A 20615-nucleotide genomic window follows, 5' to 3' on the forward strand; every position below is an offset into this window, starting at 1 on the left:
ATGTAGGCTGCCATGGCTGGCCTCCTCTTGAAAATGCTAGTTTCTTATTTGTTGGTATTTGGCTTCTAAACTTTTATTGACCTAAAATGACTAAGTGAAGTCAGAGCAAAGTCCTGATCTTTGTCTGTATTCCATTTCAATGACTTGTTGACAACTGCTTTGTACCACATAAATATATAACAGAGATATGCAATTAGCGGACCTCCAGCTGTTGCAGAACTGCAAATCCCATGAGGCGTAGCAAGACTCTAACAGCCACAAGCATGACACCCAGGAGAGGAGGAGAGAGGGCGCTGTTCCTGATCACTAGGAACGGGGATCTGTCTGTTTACACTGACAGATCCCCGTTCTGGCTCTTTGAAGAGTGATCACAGGTGGCCGGCGGACATCGCCGCTGCCAGCCACGCACATCGGCTCTGGGATCACAATGCGGGCGCCCGCCCCCTATCACTCTTAAAGCGCCTGATGTACACCTACTGCGATTCACACAGCCGAGCCAACCTGCTTTAGTATAATAATGGCGGCTGGTTGTCAAACATTTAATCCAACAAACTCTTTTGGGTATAAAGAAAGTAAACAGAGGATAGGAGAAAAACATTGTACTCCTGTAAAATGCATTACAGCAACAATTGACATAAGCAGTAGTGTACAATAGGTTATACGTGTACTTATAAGAAAAGGCATGTGTATGCTCTATTTTGATTTGCTGAGTACATTGGGTGAATGTAATGAGGCATCCCACACAAGTTACCATTAATGCATATAGTCATAGGCCAAAGTCACCTCATACAGTATGTGTTAATATTGCTCATTCAGTTGCTGAAACATCCTCTATAGAGGTAGAGGCCAGGTCCAGCCAGGCAATTTATATGCATATAAATGACTTTTTTTAAAGGGCAGGGATTGATGTTGAGGCTTGGAGCCACCACCTCACTATAAGTAGTCTGGCTGAAGACAATGTTTCCAGTAGGAAGATGTGATGATGCCTGCCCTGCTCCTGATCGGGTAGTATCCCCAGTAAACACTGTTTAGGGCATACAGTCAATGAGGAATCCATTTCATTGTGCAACAATCTGATCACGTTTCTAATATGCCAGCTGCAAGGTTTTTACAATAGGAGAATATTGGCACCACAAATGTAATGACAGAGGAAGTAATATCACCATCTATTGCACTGCCCTTTACAAAAAAAAGGTGTTAACAGATCCTTACAGCATACATAATATGCTCACCTTGTTCCTTGTCCTAATACGCTGGTAGATGTATTCTGGGAAAGTCTTGCGAGGTATAAATCGGCCTATGCCTTGGGTAGCATGTAGGTTGCCATCTTCAAACACGATTTTTCCTTGGCTTATGACCACCAGTGGGGCACCATGACACTCCATCCCTTCAAAGATGTTATATTCCACGGCCTAGCAATGATAGCAATGTTTCATTATCAACATTATTCCTTCAGAGATCTATTTACAGCTAATGCCTTTGGAAAATCTAAAATTATGAGCCACCAGAACAGAAGTAGAGAGGAATTCCTTCAATAGGGACACATGTTTCGGTGACACCTAAGAGGATTTTCCTAACTTTGGAGAGATTTCTTCTCACTTCCTGTTGTAAAGGATATTCATTTAAATCCCACCAATGAGACAAAGATGGCAAATCAATTGTGGGTTTTAAGGGGTTTTATCTCTTTCCTAATCAAACCAAAATGAATAAATGTCTTGGCTTTAGATATACAGCCGTGTCCAAAATTGTTGAGAATGACACTAATATTAATTTTCACAAATTCTGCTGCCTCAGTTTTGTATGATGACAATTTGCATATACCCCAGAATGTTATGAAGCGTGATCAGATGAATTGCAATTAATTGCAAAGTCCCTCTTTGCCATGAAAATGAACTTAATCCCATTTTAAAAAAAACATTTCCACTGCATTTGTAAAGAAGACTTTCAGGGCGCCCAAGAAATTCCAGAAAGTGCCAGGACCATCTCCTACAGATGATTCAGCTGCTGGATCGGGGCACCACCAGTGCAGAGCTTGCTCAGGAATGGCAGCAGGCAGGTGGAAGTACATCTGCACGCAAAGTGAGGCAAATACTTTTGGAGGATGATCTGGTATCAATGAGGGTAGCAAAGAAGCCACTTCTCTCCAGGATAAACATCAGGGACAGAATGATATTATACAAAAGGTACAGAGATTGGACTGCTGAGGACTGGGGTAAACTCATTTTCTCTACAGAAACCGCTTTCTGATTGTTCGGGGCATCTGGAAAAAACCTTGCCCGGAGAAGAAAAGGTGAGAGTTACCATCAGTCCTGTGTCATGCCAACAGTAAAGCAACCTAAGGCCATTGATGTTTGGGGTTGCTTTTTGGCCAAGGAAGAGGACTCACACACAATTTTGCCTAAGAACACAGCCATAAATAAAAGAATGGTAGAAAAACATCCTCCAAGAGCAACTTCTCCCAACCATCCAAGAACAGTCTGGTGAGGAACAATGCCTTTTCCAGCATGATGGAGCACCTTGCCATAAGGCAAAAGTGATAACTGAAGCCGCGTACACACGTAGCCGTCTGTCCGACGTACTTAATCTGGCGGACTTCCCGCCAGACTGTCCGTCGGACTTTCCGAATGGGCTACTTGCCCACACACGGCACTCTTTCAGCGGACTAATACGGCGTACTAAGTCCGCCGTACTATCCGCCCTACTTTTGAAATGAACGGACTCGCCCACACACGCGGAGGAAAGTCCGCTCATTTCGAGCGCGTCTCCAGGTAGGCGGGGCCCGCGAAGGAAACGTAGCTGGCCCCGCCGCCTGGTATGGACTTTAAGGGGAACCCCAACGCCGAAAAAAATCGGCGTCTGGGTCCCCCCAGGTCCACATCAGACCCTTGTCCGAGCACGCTACCCGGCCGGCCAGGAAAGGGGGGGGCGAGCGAGCGCCCCCCCCCCTCCTGAGCCGTACCAGGCCGCGTGCCCTCAACATGAGGGGTGCCTTGGGGAAGGGGGGGCCGCGCGGCCGCCCCACCCCAAAGCACCTTGTCCCCATGTTGATGAGGACAAGGGCCTCTTCCCGACAACCCTGGCCGTTGGTTGTCGGGGTCTGCGGGCGGGGGGCTTATCGGAATCCAGGAGCCCCCTTTAATAAGGGGGCCCCGGAGACGGGCCCCCCACCCTATGTGAATGAGTATGGGGTACAATGTACCCCTACCCATTCACCTGTAAAATAAAAGTACAAAAAAAACACAACACACAAGATAAAATAATTTATTGCACAGCTCCGGGGGTCTTCCGTCTTCGGGGGGGGGGGTCTTCTCAACAGACTCCTCCGCTATCTTCTTGTAGCTCTTTTACTAGCGGAGGAGCCCGGCGGCGACAGAAGACCGGGTCACCGCCTGTAAAAGAGCTAGAAGAAGGCGCGGTGGCCCGGCAGAAGAACCGAAGAGGGGGACAAGACCCCCTGAAGTCGGAAGAAGAGACCGGCGGCGAGGAAGAAAGCCGGGCTCCTCAGCTAGTAAAAGAGCTACAAGAAGATAGCGGAGGAGTCCGGCGAGAAGACCCCCCCCGAAGACGGAAGACCCCCGGAGCTGTGCAATAAATTATTTTATCTTGTGTGTTGTGTTTTTTTTGTACTTTTATTTTACAGGTGAATGGGTAGGGATACATTGTACCCCATACTCATTCACATAGGGTGGGGGGCCCGTATCCGGGGCCCCCTTATTAAAGGGGGCTCCCGGATTCCGATAAGCCCCCCGCCCGCAGACCCCGACAACCAACGGCCAGGGTTGTCTGGAAGAGGCCCTTGTCCTCATCAACATGGGGACAAGGTGCTTTGGGGTGGGGGGGGCCACGCGGCCCCCCCTTCCCCAAGGCACCCTCCATGTTGAGGGCACGCGGCCTGGTACGGCTCAGGAGGGGGGGGGGCTCGCTCGTCCCCCCCTTTCCTGGCCGGCCGGGTAGCGTGCTCGGACAAGGGTCTGATGTGGACCTGGGGGACCCCCACGCCGATTTTTTTCGGCGTTGGGGTTCCCCTTTAAGTCCATACCAGGCGGCGGGGCCAGCTACGTTTCCTTCGCGGGCCCCGCCTACCTGGAGACGCGCTCGAAATGAGCGGACTTTCCTCCGCGTGTGTGGACGAGTCCGTTCATTTCAAAAGTACGGCGGACTGGCATACACGGCCGGATTGTCTGCCGAAATGCGAGTCCGGTGGGAAGATTGGAGTGTAAAACTACATTCTAAGTCCGCCGTACTTTCGGGTCAAAAAAGTATGCCGGAGGCTACACACGGGGGGATTGTCCGGCGGATTAGAGTTTGCCGGACTTTTCCACCCGCTTGTTTGATCGTGTGTACGCGGCATAAGTGGTTTGGGGAACAAAACATCGAAATTGTGGATCCATGGCCAGGAAACTCCCCAGACCTTAATCCCATTGAGAACTTGTGGTCAATCCTCAATAAGCGGATGAACAAAAAAAAAACCCCACAAATTGTCACAAACTCCAAGCATTGATTATGCAAGAATGGGCTGCCATCAGTCAGGATGTGGCCCAGAAGTAGATTGACAGCTTGCCAGGGCAAATTGCAGAGGTCTTGAAAAAGAAGAGTCAACATTGAAAATATTGACTCTCTGCATAAACTTCATGTCGTTGTCAATAAAAGCCTTTGACACTTATGAAATGCTTGTAATTATAATTGAGTATACCATAGTAACATCTGACAAAAGGATCTAAAAACACTGAAACAGCAGACTTTGTGAAAATTTATATTTGTGTCATTCTCAAAACTTTTGGCGACAGCTGTACATTGATAATGAAAGTTTCATTCTTTGACATGTATAAACCATGAACTACAATGTGTACTATATTTACAGCCCCCTTTCATGAAATATCTCAGCTAGAAAATGTCCCCTCTTCCCTGTCGCATGGTAAGAGCTAGTACACTAATCTGCATGTGACCACTCTGAGCCAATCAAAAGTTTGTGCAAGCAGGAGAATGTTCTATTCCATAAAACTGTCTGCTCACACTCTTATGCCCCATACACATGAGCAGAATTTCCGTTGGAAAAAGTGTGATGGGAGCTTTTGGTCGGATATTCCGACCGTGTGTCGGCTCCATTCAACTTTTTCTGTCTGAATTTCTGCCAGCAAAAGATTGAGAGCAGGTTCTGTATTTTTCCGCTGGAAAAAGTTCCTGTCGGAAATTCCGTTCGTCTGTATGCAATCCCGACTCGCAAAAGACCACGCATGCTCGGAAACAATTCAACGCATGCTCAGAACCATTGAACTTAATTTTCTCGGCTTGTCGTAGTGTTGTACATCACCCCGTTCTTAATGGTCGAAAGTTCAGAGAACTTTTGTGTGACCGTGTGTATGCAAGCCAAGCTTGAACGGAATTTCGTTGGAAAAACCATCCAAGTTTTTTCCGACGGAAGTTCTGCTCATGTGTAAGGGGCATTACACGTTTAGAAATACTATGGGAAATGTACAGTATGGCTATTGACATTACCATTTATAATACAACCAATGTGTTTATTGCCTGTAGCACTTTCTTCTAGTTACACACACATAAGAATCATGTTCTGGCATAAAAATGGTCTTTTACTATAGACTAAACCCATGTTTCTCCCAGCCACCACTGTGAAAACATCTACCGTAGACCTACACTGCACCCTAATTAATTGCATTCTTCAATAAGTGTTTGCCTAGAATTGTGAAGAGCTTTTTGAGATGGGTGGAGCTTATTTTTAGCCAAAACTATACTCAGATCTACCTTCTCATCCACATCTGTCGGTACATAATTTATTATCGATTGTGTTCATCCATCACAGACGGGTCCCTTTTCACAATTGTATTGTACATTATTGGCCACCACGTTGTTAGAATACAGCAGTGAATTGGGACTTACAGATTTATGACTTTTTGCAGATATTGTCTTCATCTTGTCAGGATCCCAGATAACAACATCGGCATCTGACCCAACTGCGATTCGCCCTTTTCGCGGGTAGAGGTTGAAGATTTTGGCAGCATTTGTGCTAGTAACTGCTACAAACTGATTCTCATCCATTTTCCCAGTAGCCTGTAAAATGCACAATATGTTAAAGAGGAACTGCAGTCTGCTCACATAATTTGTAATAAAAACATCTTTGCCATTTTGAAGCTTCCCTCCAACCACTTTGCATATTATTTTTTTCTTTTGAATTATTTGAATTTCTTTGAATTATTTCAGTATAATTTTTATCATTATGTTGCATATGAGTATATATCACGCACTTTTATGATTTTCAGCACAGCTTCTTTTTTGATTGGTGTTCTATTGTGTGTATCTCACATTAAGTTGCAGCAGAAGTCTTTCTTAATTTTATTTTTATTTGTTCACGGATATTTCTTTATAGACAGCGCTGTTTTTTCACCTTTCACATTTTATTGTATATAATGTGATTCTGTACTTGCCAAATATGCTGCAGAAATCTCCCTCAACTGTTGCTGATTTGGAGGGACTGTCCCTGATTTGGAACAACGTCCCTCTGTCCCTCTTTCCTACTCATGTGTCCCTCATTTTGGTCTGATCTATATAGTTGTATATAAAATGCACTTTTTTATCTTTCAAAAAGTGTTTCTCAGTGCTTAACTTCTCATTCAATTTCTACATTGCTGCATTTGTAAGTTTCTGAAGCCAATATAAAGGAATAGTAGTGGTAAAAAAAGAACTTGTGGCTTTAACTAATCATGTTTTTTGTATAATTCTCCTTTAAGGAGGCATGGCAGGGGGCGTGTCCTATACTGACATACTTTTACTAATAAGTGTCCCACATTCCCATCTCAAAAAGTTGGGAGGTATGTTGAAGGTCCACTTTAATATCAGAAGAGTCTACCTAATAAAACATCCTCTGCAGTGCAGTATTAAAGTGATTGTAATGCCGCATACACACGATCGGACTTTCTGGCAGACTTGGTCCGGTGGACAATCCGCGGGACTTTGCAGTGGAGTTCCGCCGGACTTTCCGAATGAGCAGACTTGCACACACACGAATGGACTTTCCGGCTAACTAGGTCCGACGGACTTCCCGACAGACACTTGCCCACACATGGACTAAAGTCCATTCATTTTGAACGTGACACCAGGTATGACGGGACTAGAGAAAGAAGTCATTGGTGAGATTGACACCTTGCGAGCAACGTCGCCTGGTATGGATTTTAAGGGTAACCCCTAATGCCAAAAAAACAGCATGGGGGTCCCCCCAAAGAACATACCAGACCCTTATCCGAGCATGCAGCCCGGCTGGTCAGGAAAGGGGGTGGGGATGAGCGAGCGCCCCCCCCCTCCTGAACCGTACCAGGCCGCATGCCCTCAACATGGGGGGTGGGTGCTTTGGGGAAGGGGGGGCACCCTGCGGCCCCCCCACCCCAAAGCAACTTGTCCCCATGTTGATGAGGACAAGGGCCTCTTCCCGACAACCCTGGCCGTTGGTTGTCGGGGTCTGCAGGCGGGGGGCTTATCGGAATCCGGCAGCCCCCTTTAACAAGAGGGTCCCCAGATCCCGTCCCCCCACCCTATGTGAATAAGTATGGGGTACATGGTACCCCTACCCATTCACCTGGGGGAAAGAAAGTCAATAAAAAAACACACTAGACAGGTTTTTAAATTAGTTTATTAGGCAGCTCCGGGGGGGGGTCTTCATCCGACTTCGGTGGGCTTCTTCTGACTTCTCCGCACTTTCCGGCCTCTTCTCCCACTCTCCTGTTCTTCTGTCTGGCTCCTCCGCTATCTTCTTCCAGCTCTTTTGCTAGCTAGCGGTCTTCTAGTTCATCTAAGCATTGGAGGGCACCAGAGCGCGGAGGGAGGGGGCTCTCTCCCGCAGCCGATAAAAGTGATCTTGTGGCGGGAGAGGGCCCCCTCCCGCTGCTTACCGGAGCCACTGGCAACCGCGATCTGGTCCTCTCTGTGGCTGTGCATGGAGACGAGTGAGGGGAAGATGGCGCCCACCCGTCTCCATGACATTGCAGGGTGGAAGCAACGTCAAAACATCACTTCCGCTCATAGCTCTTAAAGGGACATTTTTTTTAAATAATTTTTTTAAATGACAATTTTTTATTTTATTGCATTTTAGTGTAAATATGAGATCTGAGGTCTTTTTGACCCCAGATCTCATATTTAAGAGGTCCTGTTATGTTTTTTTTTTCTATTACAAGGGATGTTTACATTCCTTGTAATAGGAATAAAAGTGACACAATTTTTTAATTTTTTTTTAAAAAACAGTGTAAAAATAAAAGGTAAAACCCCATCCCACAGAGCTCGCTTGGAGTAGCGCCCGCATATGAAAACGGTGTTCAAACCACACATGTGAGGTATCACCGCAATCGGTAGAGCAAGAGCAATAATTCTAGCCCTCCTCTGTAATTCAAAACATGCAACCTGTAGAATTTTTTAAATGTTACCTACCGTATGGAGATTTTTAAGGGTAACATTTTTTTACCATTCCACGAGTGGGCGCAATTTTGAAACGTGACATGTTGTGTAGAAATTTACTCGGTGTAACATTATCTTTCACAATATAAAAAAAATGGGCTAATTTTACTGTTGTCTTAATTTTTAATAAAAAAAAGTGAATTTTTTCCCAAAAAAAAAATGCACTTGTAAAACCGCTGCACAAATACGGTGTGACAGAAAGTATTGCACGACCGCCATTTTATTCTCTAGGGTGTTAGAAAAAAAATGTGTAATGCTTGGGGGTTCTAAGTAATTTGCTAGCAAAAAAAAAAAAACTGTTTTTAACCGTAAACAACACATCTAAAAAAAAGAGGCTTGGTCCTTAAGTGGTTAAGCCAGATTGCAGCTTTCTGTATTCATTGGAGGAATCTGTCTCCACGCAGAGTTACATCCTTTCTTCTGTAGGTGCTCGGCACATAGCACAGCCTGGATCTCAGTGATCTACCCTGACCAGCTGTCCACGGCACATGTATGTTTCAATGGTTCCTGCGTACTATAAAGAAACTACAACTTCAGGTTTCTCTGTTGGGGGTTTTTTGCCACCAGGAGCAAAATCCCTTTTACACTGCGGGTGTTTTTCATGCGCTACAGCGCTAAACATAGCGCCTGAAAAAAGCGGCTCCATTCACTCCAGTGTGAAAGCCCGAACACTTTCACACTAGAGTGGTGCGCTGGCAGGACGTCACAAAAAGTCCTGCCAGCAGCTTCTTTGGAGCGGTGAGGGAGTGGTGAACTCACCGCTCCTCCATTGCTGTTCCCCATTGAAATCAATGGGGCAGCGATGCGATACCTCCGGCAAATGCCGATTCGGCTGCGTTTTGCGGGTGGATTTAACCCCTTTTCGGACGCTAGTGGGCGGTTTTAATAGCGAATAGTGCCGCTAAAACGACGGTAAAGCAGCGCTAAAAATATAGTCGCTTTACCGCTGATGCCCTATGCGGCTCGGAGTGAAAGGGGTCTAAATGTAGCTGGAAAGCTCATGCTTCATCCCACACATCTGACCCTTCCAGTATATTGTACTCGACACTAATAGGTCCTTTGTTCACAAACTGTTAACTCAGTCTAGCTGAAATATTGTCTGAATAGGCAGCTTAATGATGAAGACCTATAAAATATTCTGCTGAATTAGCCTGTCTGAGAACAAGCACACATTTGCAAGTGAATTTTAAAGTGAATCTGCACTTTTCTTGCAAGGCAAAGCAACAAAACTGACCTAAAATTGTTGCAAACCTTCACATGTACGCAGTGAAGGTATTAACCCCAAATCATACACAGAGATGAAACAAATCCTCCTATACAAATTGTACCTGTTTATCTCTTGGCTTCGGCTATTTTGAAGTGCAGAATTTACAGTGCCTTAAAAAGGTCTTCAAACCCCACAGCTAGTTTTACTGCTACAGGGCGGCCGGTGTGCGCAGGATCACATATAAATACGTGATTCTGCATCTCCGTGTAGCGGGCGCAAATGCACACAGCCAGAGGCTCGCTCCCGCTGTGATTATGCACAGCGAGAGCCAATCAGCGGTACCGCAAACACGATGACCGCCAGCACCTGTTGATCGTTCATTATAGAGGCAGAACGACAGTCTGCCTATGTAAACAAGGCAGATTGCCATTCTGTCAGTAGGGAAGGCATGGGTCCTGTGTTCAGCAAAGCAGGGACATGGATCCATGCCTTCCCCTAGTAAAAGCACCTCTCCCCACAGTGAGTAAGCACAAGCTAGGAACAGATAACCCGTTGATCGCCCCTGATGTTAAACCCTTCCTAGCCAGTGTCGTTAGTACAGTGACAATGCATATTTTTAGCACTGATCACTGTATTAGTGTCACTGGTTCACAAAAAAAGTGTCAAAAGTGTCAGTTAGGAGTCTAATTTGTCTGCCACAATGTCGCAGTCCCCATTATAAGTCGCTGATCACCGCCATTACTAGTAAATAAATATGATTGAATAAAAATTCCACAAATATATCCCATAGTTTGTAGACCCTATAACTTTTGCGCAAACCAATCAATATACGCTTATTGGGATTTTGTTTTACCAAAAATATGTAACATAATACATATTGGCCTAAATTGCGCAGAAAATAAAAAATGCACACAAAAAGAAAGCTCTATTTGTGGGGACAGCGTGGCACCTCTGTGTAATTGTCAGTTAAAGTAACGCAGTGAGGTATCACAAAAAAATGGCCAGGTCATGAAGAGGGGGATGAAGTGGCTAAGAAGATGAAAAGCAATCTCTGATTGGTGCCAAGGCTAAGCGGCCGACCCCCTATAGTCAGAATGCATCAGGCCAGCCACTCAGCACAGGATCCAGAAGTGGTGATCACTGGAGTAGTGGTGCCTCCTTCAGTGATTTCCAGCTCCCAGAGGCATCAGCCAGGTATGATATATACATAGTCATGTTGGTCCAAGATGTACCAATGTAACTATGTAAAAATATACAATGCCTGGAAATCATCTTTAACTACTTCCCGACCGGCTCCTGTACTTTTACGTCGGCAGAATGGCACAGCTGGGCAAAGTAACGTACCCATGCGTTACTTTGAATTTCCCGTTGTGCGCGCAGGACCCGCGGACTCGATGTCCGCTGGGATACCGGCGATCGTGTCACAGAGCTGAAGAACGGGGAGATGCCGATATAAACACAGCATCTCCCCGTTCTGCCTAGTGACAGGACATGGATCGTCTGCTTCCCTGTCATCGGGCACAGCGATCAGTGTCATGCACTGCTAGCCCATCCCCCAGACAGTTAGAAACACTCCCCAGGACACACTTAACCCCTCCCTGCCCCCTAGTGGTTAACCCCTTCACTGCCAGTGACATTTTTACCGTAATCAATGCAATTTTATAGCATTGATCGCTTTATTAATGCCAATGGTCCCAAAAATGTGTCCGCCATAATGTCGCAGTCATGATAAAAATCACTGATCACTGCCATTACTAGTAAAAAAAAATATTAATAAAAATACCACGCTATAACTTTTGTTCAAACCAATCAATAAACGCTTACGGAGTTTTTTTTTTTCCTAAAATATGTCGAAGAATACGTATCGGCCTAAACTGAGGAAAAGAAAAATGTTTTTATATATTTTTTGGGGATATTTATTATAGCAAAAAGTAAAAAAAAAATTTTTTTTTCAAAATTGTCGCTCTTTTTTGTTGATAGCGCAAAAAAGAAAAACCGCAAAGGTGATCAAATACCACCAAAAGAAAGCTCTATTTGTGGGAAAAAAGGACGTCAATTTTGTTTGGGTACAACATCGCACGACCGCGCAATTGTCAGTTAAAGCGACGCAGTGCCGAATGACAAAAAGTGCTCTGGTCAGGAAGGGGGTAAATCCTTCCAGGGGTGAAGTTAAAAATATGACTAGTCCACTGTTTGGTCTCTATCACTGGAAGCCATGTAGCTACTGCTAATAAACAGCTAATGTAAGACGGCACTATTACTTACCACGGCTTTATCCCATATGATAGTCAGTCTCTCCTCTATACCATTCACTCCTTCTGGAATTAAAGTGAAGTTATCTTTTCCTATGGCTTTCTGTGCCGTGCTGTAAGAACAATGTCCGCTTCCCGTCACCTGGAGATCACCACTGCAAGAAATTGAAAAAATGACTGAAGGTCTGCTTTAAGTACAAGGATTTGGACTTTAGCCATTAGTTAGAGCTCTCAGTGACTCAGTGGAATCTCTCCGCCTCAACGTAGATAGACAATAGACATTGAGGGCAAAGTGACCCCGTCTGTGCACAGCCACCCTTCCAACACACTGATAGTCACCTCTCCAGCAATCCCCTACTACACCTTCCGCAATCCCTGATCGTATGTGACCTCCTCCCATCATGCACTGTCACATGATCAAAGGGTAAAGTTATCACTCCCTCTAGGCACCAACAACAGCCAACGCTGGTTATTTTACTGGTGGTTATGACAGAAAAACAAATTGCTTAGGAGCTATGAAGAGGTGAGTATATGTGGGTGGGGGTGGCTTTACACAGACACTATCACATTGCCCTGAATAACTGTTAAGACATCGGCCACACAAGCAGTGCATTGTTTTTAATGAGTTGGCCAACTCAGTCTTGTATTATGAGATTTTTTTATGATGCCTGTGTCCCCACTGGAGAGATTTCACCTTAGATTCTGTGCCTGTGACAACACAGGAAGTGAAGGAGAATGATCCCAATGGGGACAAAGACAGCAATAAAAGCCTAACAGAGGTTCTATGCCTTGCACATGCCAAAACTACACAAAAAGTTTTGGTTGGAGTTCTAAAAAAAATTACTAATTATAACATAAGGGTGGAAAACCCCACCCTGCACTGTGCTCCTTATATTTATGGCTCTATTAGTGTTTCTGAATCCAAGGATATCTTCCAAGGCTGCCACTTTGTTGCACAGCTTAGTGTTGCAGATGTCAGCCCGGGCAAGACTGACTGCTCAGGATGCCAGGGAGTAAATCATTATTATTATTATCGATTTATATAGCGCCAACAGTTTACGCAGCGCTTTACAATGTATAGGCGGGAAAACACAATTACAGTACAATACAAAAGGTACAGGAGGGCCCTGCTCGTAGAGCTTACATTCTAAAGGGAGGGGGTGGTGGTACAAAAGGTAATAGCTGCAGAGAATGATTTGATGGGGGTTTCTTTGGCTGACAAGATGGCCATGAAGTTTTTTTTAAATATATATAATGACATAAGTAAGAAAATCAACTGCAGGGGAGGATATTCACGGTAAGTGTAGGTCTTACCATGCCAACATAGTGGTCAAATAATCTGGTGTGGTTGGGTCTGGGCTGAGAGGAGGAGACGTGACGAATGCAGCAGCCTTTGCCCAGTTTTTGCTCCAGTAATGTGTCCCGTCTGTCCCTAAACTGGCGGTAATGGGCTCTCCAAACACTATCGCTCCTGAAACCAAGAAAACCACTAGTTATATAATCTTGCCAAACACTATTGAGTTTTCACAAGAATGGTAGGTCTCCCGTAAAAAAAATACCCCCATTGTGTGCAGCTTGCAATATAAATAAAGGATACATGTCCCCTTCCCTGCTCCCAGCCCCTTCTATATAACCACTATTTACCACAACACTAGATTGACTCCTCTCGAACAGGAACATCCATGGAAGGATCGAAATTCATCTGGTCCCTGTTAAATCAGCTGATTTTTGATCCATCTATGACCAACTTTAGGTTTACTTCTTTAAAATTGGATACTTCCTTGTTTTACTGGTCCTAGCTTGGCTTAGAACAGGAGACAGGAGTCTCCAAACTTTCTAAGCACAGGGATAATTTATTGCCCTTCAGACTTTAGGGGGGGGGGTAATTTTCCTGGCATCAGCGGAAGTAAACTGCACAACATTTGGTACTGGGGAGAGGAATCATGCCCCATCGCTGGTATCACTGGGAGGAAGTGACCCATTATTGGTGTCAGTGGCAGAAATAGTGCCTCATTGTTGGTGTCAGTTGGCATAACAGTGTTTCATATCAGTTGACGTAATAGTGCTCAGAGGCTAGATAAAGGCATGCTAAGGTCCACATCCAGGCCTCGAGGCCGCAGTTTGGAGATCACTGGTTTAGACATTTGTAATTATTTTTAAACAACCTTACATGGGATATCTATTCCTAATAATGCAATAATGAAAAGAGATACATTACCAATAATAATCATGCTGTGCCGTCTTTAGGCATGTGCCCACTATGCCTAATGGCAATCCAGCCCTGCCACTTAGGCTGGCCATAGAGAGCTTATTAGGCCTCATGCACACTGGATTTTATAAAAAAAGAAAAAACGCCAGTAGTTGCCGTATTAAAAAAGTTTTTCCACTTTTTTTGCATTAGCATTTTTTAGCATTAGCATTTTTACCAAAATACAAGCTACGGGATCGAAAACAGAAAAAAATGCCACGTTTTACCACGTTTACTGGCGTTGGAACATTTTTACAGCTTAAAAACTCCTCTCAAAACCCACTAGTCGTGGGGATTTGTTCCGACCAGAAAACACCCCAGCCAAAAAACGCTGATAAAAGCCTATCTATGCATGGACACATAGGATAACATGCTGGGGAGTTTACTGGCTGTAGGAAAAAAAAATGCCAGAAGCCAAAAACAGCAAGTATAAAAAACGTCCAGTGTGCATGAGGCAAGAGATGTTCTTAATTTGTTTTCAATTAGCAATTTTAACAAATATACTAAAGCTGACTGGGATGCTATTATGCAAATTAACTGACAATCTAAACCAGAAAGCCAAAATAATCCTCGTGTTCGCCCTGCTGATAAATAACTAAAGTCAAACCTTACTAATAACATCTATGAGATGTTCTGGAGAAGAGCTCACTAACACCACCTTATTTGTGAATTTGTGCAGTAAGAGAGGGTTTAACCCTGTCAGGTATTTTTTTTTTTGCCATCCATGGTGGATAAAAATTTATGATTTTTAAAAATCTTTAAAAAAAAAACAGATTTTTTCTTATTTAAATCTGTTTTTTTTTTTTTTTTGTTTTTTTTAATCAAATTTATTTGAATAAAATGCAATCCAAAAATATCTAAAGACAGTTTTCTATTTACGATATTAAGATACATTATTAATTTATTTTATTCAGCATGAAATGGAGCTTCGTTATGGAGCAGGAGGCTGTATATTTTGCAATATTTACATTTTTTATAAACTCATTCAATGAATCCAAGCTCTGTAAGCTGAAAAAAACATGCACTGGCAATGTTATTGTTTTAATTAAATAAAATAATTTGAGTAGTTCTGCAACTATGTGTGATTAACCTATTAACTTAAAATCAGTTTGGATATCTCTGTTTTACTAACCTGACAGCTTATTATTCTAAATAGGAAACTTTAATTTTGTTTACAAATTTTAAGGATTCTAACTACCAGCAAGAAAAAGTCCTTACATTTAAAGAGCACCTGTCATTTCAGATCCATCATGGCAGCGCCTGTTAGAGGACATAGACTCACCTGCTGCCGCCACGTCCCTCACCTTGTTGTGTCACTGCCGCATCACCAGCTGTCCCATTAAAGTGAATGGGACTGTCGGTGCAGTCAACAGCAGGTCAGAGGAGGAGCCGCTACGAGACAGAGATGAGAGTTGCTCTTTAAAAATTATGATTTAAATTTAGTTGATTTAAATCAAGCCTTTTTACTAAGGATTTCAATCATGATTTAAATTGACTTGATTTAAATCAAATCCACCCTGTTGCCATCTGTGTCCCAATAGGGAGATTTTCCTTCACTTCCTAAACCATAGTGACAACAGGAAGTGAGAAGGAAATTCCTCTAAATTAAGGGAAATCCTTGGTAGTCACCAAAACGAGTGTCCCCTTCAGAAGATTTCCTTTTATTTTCACATTTGGTGATACCGGTCACCAGGATAAATCGAGAGGCTGAATCTCCCAAAGTGGAGCATAGACAGCAATAAAAACCTGAAAGGCATTCTAATCCCAATCCATTCTGTCTAAAACAAGCAAACAAACAAACCAAAAAATAAATAAAAAAAGTAAAGCTTTGCGTTCAGTTGTATTTGTTCTTTAGGTGAACAGTATGTCAAACGCCTAACCTTTCTTCCTGGCTTGTGCAATAGCATCAGAGGCACTCTTGCTCATCACTTTGGTAACGTACAATGGGCAGTTGATTTGACCTGCTATAGCTATGGCTCGGAACACGGCCTCCGCCTCAAGCTGTCAGAGAAGAGCACAAAAACATTTGTCATTACAAAGGATGCACTAAACTGTTTATACTATACAATGCAATATATATACTATACAACTATATATATACTATACAACGCAATATGCAAGAATGCAGTCTATGTGGAAAGTTGAGCATTTCACCAAATTTAACACATCGTATGGATGGGAGTCCAGGTCAGGAGTAAAGTAGTTAATAGTACAATGATATATAATGAGTAATAGGCCATCAGAGTCAGGCAAATTTAATGTTACTGAAATAAGATCAGTGAAAGATAGTTGGATGTGTAGGTTCAAGGGCTGTACACAGACATCATGCTGCCCTAGGCACACTTGAATATAATACCTTATTGCACAAGCTCTGCTCCTTGTTTCATGTGATTATTTTGGCAAAAAGACTACTAGAATGCACTTATGAAAGCAGTATGGGGTCTGACTAATATGCACTGCCACCTTTTAACTTTACAAACCACCACATAAGAGAAATGAGAGATGTCTTCATGTTTCCGAAACTGCAGTGAGTGTTCTCACTCATTTCAATAGCCCCTGCATCTTTTACCCCCAAAAGTTTCCTTGCTGAATTTAGCCACAAATGCTCAGAGATCCAGAAGAGAGAATCAAAACAGAAAAAAAAAAGTTACACAATTCAAGCCTATTACGCGTTATAAAAAAATCGGACGAATGATCATCCGGTTTTCCTCAATGTTTCACAGCAGGTCGAAACTGAGGATGGTACTAATTGTATGAACATTCTCGAACAATAAAGGCTTTTTTTTTGTTTAATATTTCTAATCATGTGAAACCTTTAATGTCTGATTTTTCTTGTCCGAAAACAGTACACATTAAAACAAAAGTCGTTAATTCTGTTCACATACAAGAAACATTATGGAGTTTGTCCCTTCGGAAACTTTCGTTTGGTGGGTCAAATCAGATGTCGAAAGGAGTGTACACATTATATGAAATTCGAACAATCTGTCCGAATATGGAATTATTTGTCCAATTTTCCTATAGTGTGTACTCCACTTAAGACTTGGTGCTGTGCAATCCATGCCTGCTGCCCTAGGTACAGGCCAATGAGTGCCATTATGGTAAATACATACTTCCTCTAGACACACCTAAAAATTGACTAGGGATGAGCAGAGTGATTTTGGTCAATTTGATTTTGTTGCAAATTTACTGAAAATTAGGGAAGACAACTGTCAATTTTTCTAAATGAGCTTCTGTAGCAATATTTTCTTGAAAACATTTACTGTCTACTGGGAGTCAGAGGGGACCATTGAGAGTAGTGGTGGACCAGGACATCAACACTTCTGCAAGTGCTGGTTTCAGAAACAGACTTCAATTAACCTCCCTGGCGGTATTCCCGAGTGTGGTTCAGGTTGAATTTTCAGTACCAAAAGCGGTAACCCCGAGCCAAACTTGGGATCGCATCGCAGGATCCAGGCAAAGTTACTTACCTTGTCCCCTGGATCCTGCTATATCTCCCCACTGTGTGTGCAAGCTGTCCTCCGCTCGATCTATCAGAGTGCCGAGCTCCGTTCCCTGTGAGCGCTGCGACACACGGGGACGGAGCCAAATTAAAAAATTAAAAACACATTACACATACAGTATACTGTAATCTTACTGTATCATGTTATTTCACATCCCTTTTGTCCCTAGTGGTTTGTCCAGTGCCCTGCATGCAGTTTTATATTATATACACTTTTCTTTCTGTCTGGAAACTGGACATTGTCCATAGCAATCAAAAATCGTCGCTTTACATCAAAAGTGGTTTTAGACCAGCTAGAAAACAGTGATAACAAAATTAGAATAACTTGCAGAATTGAGCGATAGTGATTTGTGGGGAAATTTGTCATCAAACATTGAAAGTAATGACAGCGACAATTCTGCACCTGAGTAAATTGTGTTTCAAACTTCATACCTGGGCTGTCTACTAGACTCTTGTTTGGACAGATTTAAGTGAGTTATTCCTAAGAATTACAGGCCTACAATATAAAACGCCAAATTTCCATGCAAAACATTGTACCGCTTTGAGCATCAAAAATCTGACATAATCATACCACCAGGGAGGTTAAGGATAAAAAATGGTAATTTTTTTTTTTTTATAAAGTGATGGGTTTGAAATTCACACTTTTTCCTGTTCAATTTTCTAATAAAACTGTATTGAAGATGTGTTAGCCCTTGTACACACGGTCGGAGATTCCGACAACCAAATCCGAGTAATTCCGACGGATTAATTCCGGAAGAGGTCCGGAAGTGATGTTGCATACACACAGTCGGACTAAGTTGTCGGAAAATCCAATTGTACATAACGTGATGCAGTTATTTCGTTAGGACAGGACTACGTTCAGGCTAGTAGCCAATAGCTTTGGTCTAGGAATTTGATCTGAGCATGCGTGGCACTTTGTCCGTCGGAGTAGGCTACACATGATCGGAGTATGTCCGATCGGAGCATTTTGTCGGAAAATTTTACCGGCAAGTTGGAAAAGTTGGTCCGTCGGATATTCCGACAGAAACAGTCCGATGCAGACCACACAGTCGGAATATCCGACAAAATGGTCCGAATGTATACAAGGGCTAAGATTGCCCAATCTTGACTTTACAGTTGACTGGTGGTCAGTTATTAGTATACTACTTAGTTTCTGGTGGTTATTTGCTACAATATTTTTAAATTTCTACATTTACTGAAATTTAGTATGGCCAGAGCTTTGGTATATACATTTCCTCTTTGCCCAGTGCTGCTATCCAAAACTGATCTATCAATAACTGACATGGAACCCTAAGTCAATAAATTTTATAAATCCATATTATCTAAAATGATCCAACTGCCGCTTGCATATCCAATAAATGCCATGTATGCTGTTATTTTTTTCCTTCAAATTCAAATTTCTTTTGCAAAATAATCTCTCAGCCGACTCAATTTCCTGTGGGGTGAAAAATAAGTATAAACTGATGAAAAAAAATAACCACCAAGGAGATCTGAAAGTAGCATTTCTGCTCCGATGAAAATTTTATCATCTACGCGGCATGGTCAAATTACACACCCTCTTGATCTTTCAAGGACAATCTGTTCATCTGTTAAGTTCGTGAGAGCCTAAATAATTCACTGCTCCAAAATGTAGCTGATTCATGTTAAAATGCAGGCAAGCCAGGATCTGTCAAATGCGGATAATCGCATTTTCACATTTTTAAACTGTGTTAAAAAAAAAACAACCCTGCATCACTGACTCTTAATAACGGCAGTCCAGAAAAATATTTTTACAATATTAATTCTTCAAAGTCAGTTCCACAAAAAAAACAAAAAAAACGAAACATTAAATATGTTTTGAATAGATTTCTGGATGCTCTATTTTGGCAAAACGTAATGCTTCCTTATCTTATAGTATGTAACAAATGTGAGACTTCACTGACACCCAATATCCTTGATGCATTGTATACACAATTAGCATAATTTTATCTTTGGAAGTAAACCACTGATGGGAAATGGTTGCATTTTTATACTGATACTACTAAAGATTCACATTTGAATGTACACACAGGTTCTGTTTGGAGCTATGTGTTGTGATACCATAACGCACAGCAATACTGTGGTACAATGCAGTGCTATTCATTTTGCTGCCCCAATACAGTAATGCCGCGTACACACGATCGGACATTAATCAGACATTCCGTAAACAAAATTCAAGGATTTTTTCCGATGGATGTTGGCTCAAACTTGTCTGGCATACACAAGGTCACACAAATCTTGTCAAGAACGCATTGACGTACAACACTTACAACGAGACGAGAAAAATGAAGTTCAATAGCCAGTTCGACTCTTCTGCTTGATTGTGTACACGCAATCGGAATTTACGTGAACGGATTTTGTTGTCGGAAAATTTGAGAACCAGATCTCAAATTTTGTGCGATGGAAATTCCAATGGAAACTGTCTGATGGAGCCTACACACTGTTGGAATTTCCGACAACAAGCTTCAATCGCACATTCTACGTCAGAAAGGTTGACCGCGTGTACACGGCATAACACGTTATTGTCCAAAGCACTCACACCGCATTGAAAAAAATGGGTCATGTCTGCCTTAGCCCTTGTACACACGGTCAGACATTCCGACTGAAAATTTCCGATCTGACAACGCTGTAGGATAATCCGACCGTGTGTGGGCTCCATCGGACTGTTTCCGTTGGAATTTCAGACCGACAAAGTTTTAGAGCTGGGCTATAAAATTTTACGACAACATGATCCGATCGGACAAAGTCCGATCGTTTGTAGAGAATTCTGATCGGACAAAGTGCCACGCATGCTCAGATCAAATTCCTAGACCAAAGCTATTGTCTACTAGCCTGAACGTAGTCCTGTCGTAACTTAATTACATCATCATGTTCTGAATGATCGGATTTTCCGACAACTTTGTCCGACCGTGTGTATGCAACACAAGTTTCGGA

At 42.8% G+C, this 20615-nt stretch overlaps 1 protein-coding gene across 2 annotated transcripts in view; it reads right to left on the reverse strand.

Annotated features, from left to right (window-relative positions):
* Positions 1-20615, reverse strand: part of CRMP1 (collapsin response mediator protein 1) — a 126847-nt gene that overhangs the window by 23637 nt on the left and 82595 nt on the right. For both annotated transcript variants that reach the window (XM_077477801.1, XM_077477802.1), the window contains exons 8-12: positions 16045-16165; positions 13231-13387; positions 11930-12071; positions 5896-6066; positions 1233-1412 (exon numbers count right to left, since the gene is read on the reverse strand). In XM_077477801.1, the coding sequence (XP_077333927.1) occupies positions 1233-1412; positions 5896-6066; positions 11930-12071; positions 13231-13387; positions 16045-16165 (771 nt within the window). The remainder of the gene's footprint in view (positions 1-1232; positions 1413-5895; positions 6067-11929; positions 12072-13230; positions 13388-16044; positions 16166-20615) is intronic.

Source organism: Lithobates pipiens, unplaced genomic scaffold (assembly GCF_037356315.1).
Source record: "Lithobates pipiens isolate NorthernLeopardFrog02 unplaced genomic scaffold, aLitPip1_a1.2 Scaffold_13, whole genome shotgun sequence".
Classification (NCBI taxonomy): Eukaryota; Metazoa; Chordata; class Amphibia; order Anura; family Ranidae; genus Lithobates; species Lithobates pipiens.